Source organism: Cryptomeria japonica, chromosome 10 (genome assembly GCF_030272615.1).
Source record: "Cryptomeria japonica chromosome 10, Sugi_1.0, whole genome shotgun sequence".
Classification (NCBI taxonomy): domain Eukaryota; kingdom Viridiplantae; phylum Streptophyta; class Pinopsida; order Cupressales; family Cupressaceae; genus Cryptomeria; species Cryptomeria japonica.
Window position 1 is genome coordinate 674,052,148 of NC_081414.1, and position 12,336 is coordinate 674,064,483.

A 12,336-nucleotide genomic window follows, 5' to 3' on the forward strand; every position below is an offset into this window, starting at 1 on the left:
GAAGGTCATAAAATCTCAGGACATTCTCATGATAAGTGATTTATACAAGGGTAATTTTTTGAAGTGTTCATCTCTAATTAGGAAATTACATGTGTGTCTATTGAAATAATAAATATTAAATTTCTGAAGGTATTGACGTTTCATTAGGCATGACAGCCAGATTGATAAGACTTATGGTCCCACAGGTGGTCTCTTATTGTGAAATTGTGACCTATGCTATTGTTTGGCTGTTTTTCTATTTTTTTGGGATCTATTATCCAGTAAAAATGGGGATTGAGATCTCATATTTGACAATTTAACATGTGAAAATGGTGGCTCTACTCAGTCAGTGGAGATGACCGAGTTCAATTTATGCATAACCAGAGCACTGCAGATTTCCACTCTTTGAAAGAAGGACAGGTAATATGTCAACCCTACTTCATCTTCCAAAGTTACATTGAAATTTAAAATCATAATTGAATCCTTGAGAATCTGCAGGGATGTGACACTGTTTTTGTTACACCAACAGCTCGCACCATTGATCTTGCCAATGTTTGGGTTATGGTAGGCATCTCTCAAATCAACTCAAGTTCAGTGTTTATTAATTAATTTAGAGGCTGGATAGAGAAAATGAAGAAATGATTCTTATATTTAATTACGGTTATAATAATGTGCTTTATGAATTTAGGAATGATATTTTGACACTACCAATTAACAGATATCTTATCTCTTTCAACTTTAAATAAACTTCACTAATTCTGATTTTATTATGTGACATGATGACAATTACTTTAGAGCCATTACCTAATTGAAATTTAACATTACATCAAATCTACATAAAAAAATTCAAATGAGTATGTGTGCATGAAATTTTAGCATACAAGAATAAGCTAAAACACAATTAACCTATTCTACTTAAAATAAATGCAACACTCAGATTAAGCATAAAGGTCAGTAAAAACTGATAAAAATATGGAAGATCTAACTGAAACCAACCCTTGTTGCACCATGGGGAGCTGGTTGTGCTAAGGGATGCTTGGATGTGAGTACTCTTGCTAGTAGCATACGGTTGCATAAGAGGTCATTGTTGAAATAGCTTTGGTTGGCATGCTACCTATAGAATTCTGGCTGAACGATGGATGACTAGGATCAAAAGGAAAGATCAGTGACTGAAATGGTTGAGAGCCATGGAAAGATGAGAGGAGGACAAGTGTCATCATTGTTTAATGGCTTCTGTTTCTAATATGGGGTTAAGTTGGAAAAATGTGTCTAATTTGTGCACTCACAAACACGTTGTACGCTTGATTGAACCATCATAACTAGGAATGGTCAACTTGCCCACTTTATGCTGCAACACCTGCTTAGTCCTTGCCATCTATATCCTTTGGGCCTATTCCTATACTTGGGCAAAAATCTCCTAAGGACATGGCTGCATGAAATGTTGCACCTAATCATTGGTACTCCCTCAAATAGTTTGCAAAACTTTCACCATCTCCTTTCTGTCCTTCTTGTCCTCTTGGTTGTGCCTCTAAGAAGTCAGGCATTAGCTGTCTAGGAGTTGTTCTACTAGCCGCCCTGGAGTTGTTGACAAGAACATTAGTGTTACTTGCTGCGCCATGGTTGGCGTTGTTTCCTGCTCTGTTCTAGTTAGCATTGTTTTGTATCATCTGAATGATCAGTTGAACCAATTGTTTCTGTCCTCTAGCCAAGTCATTTAAAATTTGCATAATCCTAGGATTCTATGGTTCATTCCTATCACCCATGTTTCCTAGAGTTCTCTCACCAAACAAATCTGCAATCGCAATTTCTTCTATCTCTGCCTGATATGGTGGATCATTTTGCCTTTGTCTAAAATAATACCAGTGGGAACCTCTTAACTAAATAAGAACTCCACTAGCTGGTAGGACACATTGCTTTGATGCCATTGTAAGAACCCCTACCATGAATTTTGCTCATAAACTTGCAATATTTCTAATTTTTAATTAACTGGCATTTTGTCAAACACTTTTCAACATGCTGGTTTGATATGGTCTTAAGCTTGTTTTGCATTGATATTATCAATGATTAACATAGCATAATATGTAGATCTCACATATTGAGATTATCTTCATTGATACCAAAATATTGCATAGTTCTCTCACCAAACAAATCTGCAGTCGCAATTTCTTCTATCTCTGCCTGATATGGTGGATCATTTTGCCTTTGTCTAAAATAATACCAGCAGGAACCTCTTAACTAAATAAGAACTCCACTAGCTGGTAGGACACATTACTTTGATGCCATTGTAAGAACCCCTACCAGGAATTTTGCTCATAAACTTGCAATATTTCTAATTTTTAATTAACTGGCATTTTGTCAAACACTTTTCAACATGCTGGTTTGATATGGTCTTAAGCTTGTTTTGCATTGATATTATCAATGATTAACATAGCATAATATGTAGATCTCACATATTGAGATTATCTTCATTGATACCAAAATATTACATAAAATATTCACAGTAAATTTCTTAATAAATTTTATTAATTTAGTTACAAAGAAGTATTGTAGAATTTACATACAACAATTTAAATCTACATATTTATAGGGAATAGCTGACCTTACTGCAGACTTTTCACAGTCCATCCACCGTCCAATCAGCAATTGCTAGTATTCCAATCGCTGCCTTCAAATCTTTATGACAGCCTTCACTTGGTACATCTCTCTTATTTGGTATGACAACTAGCAAAGCTGGGATTCTTCTTTTGTTTTGGTAGGCAGAGATAGAAATGTCTAAATCTTGAAAGGCTGTGTTGACCATTTGGAAGGATTTTAAGCCTTTGAGGATGCATCGTTGATCTTTGAGACATCTACGGCTCCCTTTGGGGTCTTCAATATGATATCTCTCTTTCATAAACTCTAGTGACTAGCACAAAAAATGTCAAATGAATGATCTGCAAGACTTGGAGGTAGTGCTACTTTGAAGGACCCCACCAAATACTGCATAGGAGTGATGGGTGGTTTACATTGGATTGTAGAAAAGTCCAAAGTCTTACTTTTATTGTATTGCCACTTCTTGGCTAGGAGTTGTACAGTACGACACCCTAAAGCGGTTCCGCAACAAGCAGTGTAAGACCTAATAAGCTTGAATCCAAGCTTTTGATCTCCCTAATTATTTTGAAATTAATATGCCTTCATGGGAAGCATGAAAGTACGATTGGGAATAATATAATATTTATTATTCTTTATTTTTTATTTTCTTGAATGCACACATTGAAGCTATTTTCTCTAAATCTTTTTTTTTTGCGAAGTGCCAAGTAAACTTTTAAATGTGATTGGTGACGTTGGCATGACACGCCCTTCGTACCATGTGAAACACTTTTGACCCGGAGTTATGAACTAGTGAGGTCACAAATGTTAGTTTTAAGATTAGATTTAACATAAAGCAGAATATGCAACACATGAACAATAAACACAACACTTTTACCTTGGGAAAACCCTCCTGCTCGAGGGAGAAAAACCCAGCAAAATATATCTCCATATATTGAATGAATAAGCTTGGAAATCTGCTTACAACTCTGGCCTTACTCAAGGCTGAATTAATACAATGAATAATAGCATCACTCCTTGATGCTAAGTAGAAATAAATATGCTTCCCCTTGAAGTCTAATCTGCTGCAAATGGAATGGCAAACTTCTGCTGGAGGTAAGAATGACGTGATTGAATTGATCATTAAAAATGAATGGTCACTGCCTTACATATATACCAATCTACGCGACCTTTCATCTAGGTCGGCTCCCTTAGAAGAAAAATATAAAATAATAATTGCAATATGTAGGCCGACTTGCATTTAATTAAGGAGAAAATATCTTTTGAAGCTACCAAACACTAACAACAAATAGGGGACCTTATTCCCATTTATTGATGCTGAGGCTCAAACCTGGGAGCACATTGGATCAGCAAAGGCATAAGCCTGCAATCACAATGACTCGATGGAGTTTTGAACCTTGGTGGACACAATGTAGTATCCCTTGCCAATTCTGCCCTCAAAATGTTGATTAGAGGCTCAAGGAATATTATCAAACACCTAGCATACAATGTTTGAAACCACTGTTATGAATTTTCTGATTGTTTTCTTTGAGTTCGTAGGCTAAAAATGAGGTTATTGAATGCTTCTAACAATGCAAGGTTGTTATAGAAATGATATACTAGCTGTTTCAGACCTTTGACACACATGTAAATGACTGAAATTAACTAGTACAGCTAGTTGACATAAAGACAAACACTTGCCATGCATCCCAATGTACACCTACAACCACTAGGCCTTTAAGCAAACAATTGGCATACATGCCAATAAACCAAATACAAATAACCATAAAGCTTTAATTGAAATGCAACTCAAGATACATGGCAACGAAGGGGAAGTGACAAAGAGTGGGCGTGTACAGAAGAGGAGGAAAAGAGAAGGAAGTACGGGAGTGTATGCGGAAGAGAGAGGGTGTACAAAGCGCTTAAGGAAGAGGAGGTACGCAAAAGGAAACAGGGGGAAGGCACGCGCATAGGGGAGAGTACGCGAGACAAGCACTGAGGTGAGGAACAACCAAGGCGTACACGCAGCCGAAGCAAGACGCGTAAGGGGTGTGCGCATCAAGCAAGGTGTACACGCAGCAGGAGGTGAAGGTGTAAGGGGTGTACGCGTCAAGCAAGGTGTACACACAGCAGGAGGTGAATGCGTAAGGGGTGTACGCATCATGCCAGGCGTACACGCAACCGGAGGAGAGTGCGTAAGGGGTGTACGCAGCAGTTGAGGCGTACGCGGTAGCAAGGGCATTAGGGGTGTACGTTGCAGCCGAGGCGTATGCGGTAGCAAGGGAGCAAGGGGTGTACGCAGCAGTAAGGGCGTACACGTACACAACCAGGACGTGCACAACGACGACTCGCTTGGTGCACTTCGTTGCTCTCCCCAAGGCATACACGGTGGAAGCATACCGAGCACATGAAATAAGGAGGGCATCATACCGATTAGTAAAGACGGTTTTTTCAGCGTGCACCGTAGCCTCCAAAGCGGACACAGGAAGCAGACATCAGCAAGACACAATATGGTGAGAGGGAGTCACGACAACTTGTTGACGTGTCTAAAATCGCTGAACTTGTGACTTCATTCGGCCAACGCAGAATAGAATTTACTCGCTGAGTATCCTATCCTCTCTTGAGATAAGGAAATCCCTAATGCTGTTTTTCGTTTGATCAAAGGGGACGACCTGAAGGTTTCGATTGTCAGGTCTTGACTGCGGGATTGCTCAGTGGTTTGATGTGTTTTGCTGGAAACACAAAGGGGACTTGCGGTGATATGGATAATTGCTGGATGAGTTCCCTAAAATTCTAACAGTCTCGTTATCGATTGGTTTTAGTTGGATTGATATTAATTCAGCAGGAATGTGGATTCTTCTTGGTAAAAGAAAGGGGAAAAAGAGGGATAGGGAAAGAGATACAGAAAGTCTAAATTATTTAACTAAGATAGCATATTAAGAAAACAGACAAACACCTCCAAATAACCAGTTAAACATTATCAGCCATTTAAGCACAATATTTGTATGAATCTAGTGCGATCTTCAAGGGAAAATTGAGTTTTCATGCTATTAAACACAACTTCAGAATTTTAACATTCATTCAATGAGTATTCAATAACTGAACTAAGCATGGGAAAGGGTTCAGATTAACCATGCAAAATAAGTGACAATCAGTCAGTCCCTAATGGTATGAACAACGAGGATTCTATCAGATGTTTATCTAGAAAATGCTATAGAAATGAAAGAAACATAACCGAATAAATCAAATTGGTGAAGGAGACCATGCACTCACAATGAAATTGAAACAGTCTTAACTTTGCATTAAATCCTGTAAATTTTGCCAGAGCTTCAACAACAATCCATGAACTTCTTACAAAATGAGGGAAAACCAGTCCCTTTAAATAGGCTTCAAAAATAGATGAATGGCCAAGATCTAATCTAAAGAAGTGGCCCAAATTCATCCTTACAAAAGGTACCCATACCCATAAATGGAGAGTAAATATCAGCAACTACCCCAAAGGGAGCAATAACAACCTAAAAAGGTAATTAAAACTTATCCAAAATAATTCAAAAAGTGCACATACACAAAGTTTTAAGTTTACAGTTGACTTGGAAGTCAAATATGACCCTTTGGCCAAAAAGTGCACTTTTCAAAATTTGAAAGAAAAAAGGCACTTTAGGAAAGCACTTTCTCTTTTCCAGCTCTAGATTCCTCGGTGATGAACTCAACCTCGTCGTGCAGATACTCTCCCCAGATATCTCAATAGACCATGCCGAGGGCTTCGTGTTTTGTGGCACTATAGTTCTTTTCAGCCTTCGAGAGCAACCTGCTAGCAAAATAAACGGGGTGATCCAACCCGTGTCCTCCTACCTGGGCTAGTGTAGCCCCGATGGCGTAGTTTGAAGCATCCACGTGAACGTGGAATTCCTTATCCCAATTTGGGTATGCCAGTATGGGTGCTCCCATCAACCTTGTCTTTAGCTCTTCAAAGGCCTTGCCCTGTGGCTCTGTCCAGATGTATGGTTCCCCTTTTCGTGTCAACTTATCCAACGGGTGGGACACAGCAGCGAAATTCTTGATGAACCTCCTGTAGTACCCCACATGACCAAGGAAGGACTTTATCCCCGTGACGTCCGTAGGAGGTTCCATTTCTACTATTACCCGAATCTTGTTCGGTTCCGTTTTCAATCCTTCTTTACACAGGATGTGTCCAAGCAATCTCCCCTGTGGTACCATGAATCTACATTTCTTCAGATTGAGGGCCAACCGTGCCCTCCGACATCTCTCTAGGTACTCCCCGACAGTTTTTAGGTGGATGTCCTGTCCGCTGTAAATAGACCAATCGTCCAGGAAGGCTTTGAAGTTCCCCACCGATATCTTGTCGAAGATGTGCAAGATGATGCGCTGGAAGGTGGCCGGTGCATTGCATAGATCGAAGGGCATTCGGTTGTATGCATACACATCGTCCTCCACCACGAAGGTTGTTTTCAACTTATCTTCCTCCGCGATGGATATTTGGTTGTACCTAGGGAACCCATCCATGAAGGAATAGATTTCATGTCCAGCTACTTCCTCCAAGATGTTGTCGCTGAAGGGTATGGGAAACAGGTCTTTAATAGTGACAACGTTCAGACACTGGAAGTCTACACAGATCCGGATCGGATTGGCCTCTTTCTTGAGGGAAATCACAATGGGAGACACCCATTCGCTTGTCTGAACTTTGAAGATTATGCCCGCTTCCAACATCCGCTCAATTTCGTCGTTCACCCGTGCAGCATAATTCTTGTTCATACGGTAAGGCTGCTTCCTTACCGGCTGGGCTCTCGGTACCAATGTTATTCGGTGTACACATAACTCTAGGGGCACGCCCTTCAGGTCCTTGTACATCCATGCAAAGACATCCTTGTATTCAAGGAAAGTTTTGAAGGCTGCAGCCTTCAGCACTGGATTCCAGTCATCTCCGACAAGGATGATCTTGGGGTCACTCATCCCCCCAAGGTTTGTCTCCTTTAAATTGGCTTCCTTGTATTTAATGGGCTCCCCCTTCAGGAATTGGTGTGCCAGTGTCTTGTTCACCGAGGCCCTCCCTTCCTTGTACTCACCATATTCTGGGGGAAATACATCTAGTTCTTCCTCAATGCTCAATACATTGCACGAGGGTGTAAATATTTCATAGTCTCCCATTTGCCAATGGAAGAGACCATTCAAGGAGTCCCCGTCGTCCCCTGAGCATGCCTCCAGTTCTAACACCCCTTCGTCACTAGGCTCCATGCGGCGTCCGTCTCCGCCCTCCCCCAACGGGTCTCCCTTTGATTCCGAGTTGGAGGAGGATGCTAACTCCTCACTCACCATATGCGTACAGAGATCGATCACGTACTTCCTCCCCATGTTTTCCAAGGAAAGAGTATTACGCTTCCAGTTATGGTTCGCTTTTGCTGCAATGAGCCACCCATGCCCGAGGATGGCGTCATACCCTTTCTGCTTCAGGGGAATTACTACAAAATCCAACACGAATGGCTGCGTGCCAATCATCACTTGCTAGCCCACGAGGGTACTAAGGAGTTTAATCCCATGCTGATCTACCCCTAGTAGGTTGAACGTGGGGGGCCACAACGTAGGCTTTCCCATTTTTTTCCATGTCGCTTCTGGGAGCACATTTACTCCCGACCCTCCATCCACAATAGTGTCTGTCAAGGTAGTCCCCAATATGCCCATTTCTACCACCGCTGGTTGGCGTCCGCTATTGACTACCAACAACATGGGGTTGACCGTGGGCTTAGGACCTCCCTTAACGCAGAGTCAGCTGTGGGGCTCACAACCTCGCTCATTTTCACCTGTGAAGGTACGGAGTTTAAGATAGCCGTTTTTAGCTGCAGCGTGGTCTCCAGGAGGTCTTGAATTCTCACGGGTACCTCCATCTGCAATATTTGCCGTAAGATTTCCTCTTCTCTCCTCGTCCGTAGCGGACTTGCAGTCTGGTGGCTGTTCTGCCCTTGTGCGGCCATTTCCTTTGTGATCTCGTCTCTTGCTTCTTGCACTCTCTTGGTCTCCGTGTGGGGGTTTGGGTATGCACCCTTTTTGGCCTGCGCCCTGGTGATTGCCAATACTTCCGCCTTCGTGGGTTCTATGTTTAGAAGGTTTACACTAGGCTTCGGGCAATTTGCGTCCTCATGGTCACCTGGCCCGCACCATCGGTAGAGGTGTTGAGGAGTGGCTTCCTTTGTGCAATCGTAGGCGAAGTGTCCCCACTGATTGCAGGCCCTACACTAAATCATTGGCCGGCCCTTGGCGTCATACTGGATCCGGTTTCTGTTATTGTTATTGTTGTTATTTCTTCCGCCGCGTCTGTTATCTCGGTATCCTCTAGATGACGCCGTTGTGTTAGTTTGCTGGCCCGTACCCGTTGGTGCGGATGTTGTGGCCTGCTCCGTGAACAACACCTGATTCATTTGCGTACTTCGGGTTTTCATGTTGTATGGGCACTCCTTGGTGGAGTGTCCCATCAATTGGCAAATCTCGCAGAATGCCTTCTTCAGGCAAGTACCCTTTGTATGCCCCTCCTCTTTGCACTCAGTGCACCATATGTCCCCTTCGGTTCGACCAGTGCTTTTCATTGTTTTGAATTCCTTCCTCATTCGCTCCATGTCTTTTTGGAGCGCTTGCACCCGTTTGTCAGCCTCACCATTGCTGCTGCTTCCCTATGAAGAGTCATCCTCCTCGGACGAGCTATCCATCTTTTTTTTCTTCGATGTCTTGGTCTTGCTCTCGAGATCCATCGCTCTATTGTATGCGTCTTCGTACGATGTCGGTGGAACAATCTTCATCTTCTTTCGGAGGGAGTGTTTCAGTCCCTCCACAAACCATGTCTTTTTCAACCCATCCGTTGGTTGACTCTCCATTTTCCCCAACAGTTCCTTCAGCCGCCGACTATAGGCTCGGACAGTCTCGTTCTTGTTCTGCTTTGTTCCATAGATTTCGGCGACTATTTCGTTGCATCTCTCAGGAGGCGGAATTCTATCCCAAACTCCTTCAGATCGGGCCATGTGCCGACTTTGGCCTTATCCATATCTGAGTACCAGTCTATGGCCACTCCCCTCAAGGTTGCTGGGAATTGTGTCACCAATTCATCTTGATTGGTAACACCGTTTGCTGACCATATGGTTTCGCACGTTCGACAATGGTGGACGGGATCTTCCTTCCCGTCTCTGTTGAACTTTGGTAGTTTCTATTTGCTCGCCATTGATGGGGGTCGTCTCCCCTGAGGTGGCTGTAGCTATGTCTGAGCCCCCGCGCCGCTCCCTCCGGCGCCCGTGGTGTGTCCTGCATGGGTGACTGGGGGTACAGTGTTCTGCCTGCTGTGCGTCTCACCTACAACCCTATGGTTGTCCTCCCCTTCGTTCTCACCCGCGCCCACTCCTGGCTCCCTTTGGTGATCCTCACTTCGTGGTGTAAGGGATAAGTTTCTAAACTAATCTTGAGTCTCCTCGACTAGATTCCGCCATAACCTTGTTTCCTCCAGAAACGCTTTGTGGCTCCGCACCCTACGCGACGCGTAGAAATTTCTCTCGGCTTCTGCACCCTCCGTGACACCTCCTTGGTTCCCTTTGGGCCACCCTTCGGCAGGTCGTCCTTCGGCAAGTTGCCTCAGCCTTCGTCTACGTTCCACTTGCTGTTCCAGAATCAAGGCCCTCTGCGCGACCTCCCACTCGTCCGTTTCTGCTTTTTTATTTCTATCTTTATTCAATAGGTTGGGCATTAATTGCCGTACATTTCCATAATTCACAATACATAAACCAAAACACGTCTTTATTAATTCATTTCGTCATATACGACTCGTGTCAATGACACTTTTATTTAAATATAGAAAGTTTCAAGGTTCAATTCCCTCCTGGCCTGGCGCCATCCCGTTCTGCTTCCCGTCGGCTTCTTTCTTCGTACTGTTGAAGGATTTGTTGGCGTCGCTCTTCCTAGGCAATCTCCTCCAGGCGAGCTTGTTGTGCCAGCAATGCCTATGCAAGCAACCAGGGGAGGTGGTTCATCAACCGATTTACTGCCAGGCTAACCTCCAGCACTGTCCACACGGCACTTGGTGGGATTTCTGCCTCCGTCGCCTCTCGTCGGATGTAGGTTTGGATGGCTACCTGGAGCAGAATTGAAAATTCTCTCGTTGCGGTGCCTTATCCTATGTAGAGTTTTGTTTGCGCGTCGTCGGCCTCTGGGTTTATCTCACCAACGGGTAGGCCCATCGTGTCCATGCGCGATCCGTGTCTTCCGTTCCCGAGTACGTCTAGGCAACGACGCCAAATGTTTGCCCTCTCGGGTGAATAACTTAAAACATAAAGCACGTAATGCAGAATAATAACGCCATAGATATCAGACAAGTATAAGAGATGTTATGCCGTTCATAATTGTCTTTAACAAGTTACATTCGGAAGCATATAAAGATGCCGAGGGGGTGCGAGCGCCAACTGTCGCACCGCAACTGCCACCCCTCGGCTGCCAACTAACCAACACAATTACAACTTAATTAACTAGTTTTATTTCCGTGTACAATATTGCCGCCAACAAGGTGCTCTAATACCACTGTAATGCCCCTTTTCAAATTTCGAATGAAATGAGAAATTTGCAGCAAACATCTAAATAGCAACAATTTAGTTATCCTCAACAACATAACTTAAATTAGCGAGTCGGTATATGAATTTTCACCGAATAACACAAACTCAAGTAAGCAATTGTATTGATTTGAATGAGATCTCTATGATTTATGACAGTTGATACAACACCAACGACAAAAAATGCTACAAATCCAAAAGTACAATGCACACACTAGACTTCCTTGCAAATCATTACCCTTCAATGCACTCCCTAACTGAAAATACCCCCTAAGAACCAAGGGTTTTTGCCTTCTGATTCTAGCAATCAATGGGTTTTTGTCCATTGATCACAGTCTCCTATGGGTTTTCGTCTAAAGAAGATTACTTGAACACAAAGTGCCCAAAAGATATGTAATATAACCTACCCATTACAATTGAAATGTTTCTTGGCTTTATATGCAACCCAACCAAAGATTAAACTAGTTGACCAAGCCCAAAAATGGTGCCAAGGCCCAAATTTAAACCCACATGCTACATCACAAGTTGGCCTTACATGCCTTATAGACCTTCCCATCATCTCTGTTGACTGGGCATGCATCGGGCCACACCCTTGATCTGCGATCATTGTTGGCTCCTAGGCATGTGCTGGGTTGCAACCCCAGCCTTCAAGTTCCTTGACACACTTTGGGTTGCACCCTCGATCCCCAACCTTTGATGGTTCCTTGGCACGCATTGAGCCGCACCCTTGATCCTTGATCTTAAAGGGTTCCTTGGCACTCCTTGAGTTGCACCCTCGATTGCCAACCTTCGATAATTCCTTTGCTCACATTGGGTAGCAACTTCGACCCGCAATCTTTGACAAGTCCTTGGCATAGGTCAGATAGTTGCTCCAATCCCCAAACTCCGAATACTCCCTTAGTAAACAACATGTCTTCTAATTTGAAAAAGGGGACATGAAGAATCCTTCAATGAGCACATAACCAACAAAAGTTGGATATAAATCAACATTACATTGAGTGGACTTTTGAGGTTTGACACATGGTTTTCCTAAGACTACAACCATACAAACAATCTTGTCTAAATAGAAGTGGATTTGAGAAGCTCAAGCCTCACTTTTACAAGCCTTTACGATCAAGGAAAAGATTGTGGCGGTTGGATATGAGCTTAAGTTGCCAAAGCACAATAGGATTCATAATGTTTTTCATATTTTGTT

General features: G+C 43.0%; 1 protein-coding gene across 3 annotated transcripts in view; it reads left to right on the forward strand.

Moving 5' to 3' along the window:
- Positions 1–12,336, forward strand: part of LOC131077063 (putative transferase At1g60990, chloroplastic) — a 408,775-nt gene that overhangs the window by 111,658 nt on the left and 284,781 nt on the right. For all 3 annotated transcript variants that reach the window (XM_058014480.2, XM_058014475.2, XM_058014470.2), the window contains exons 4-5: positions 326–399; positions 478–543. In XM_058014480.2, coding sequence (XP_057870463.1) covers positions 326–399; positions 478–543 — 140 coding nt within the window. The remainder of the gene's footprint in view (positions 1–325; positions 400–477; positions 544–12,336) is intronic.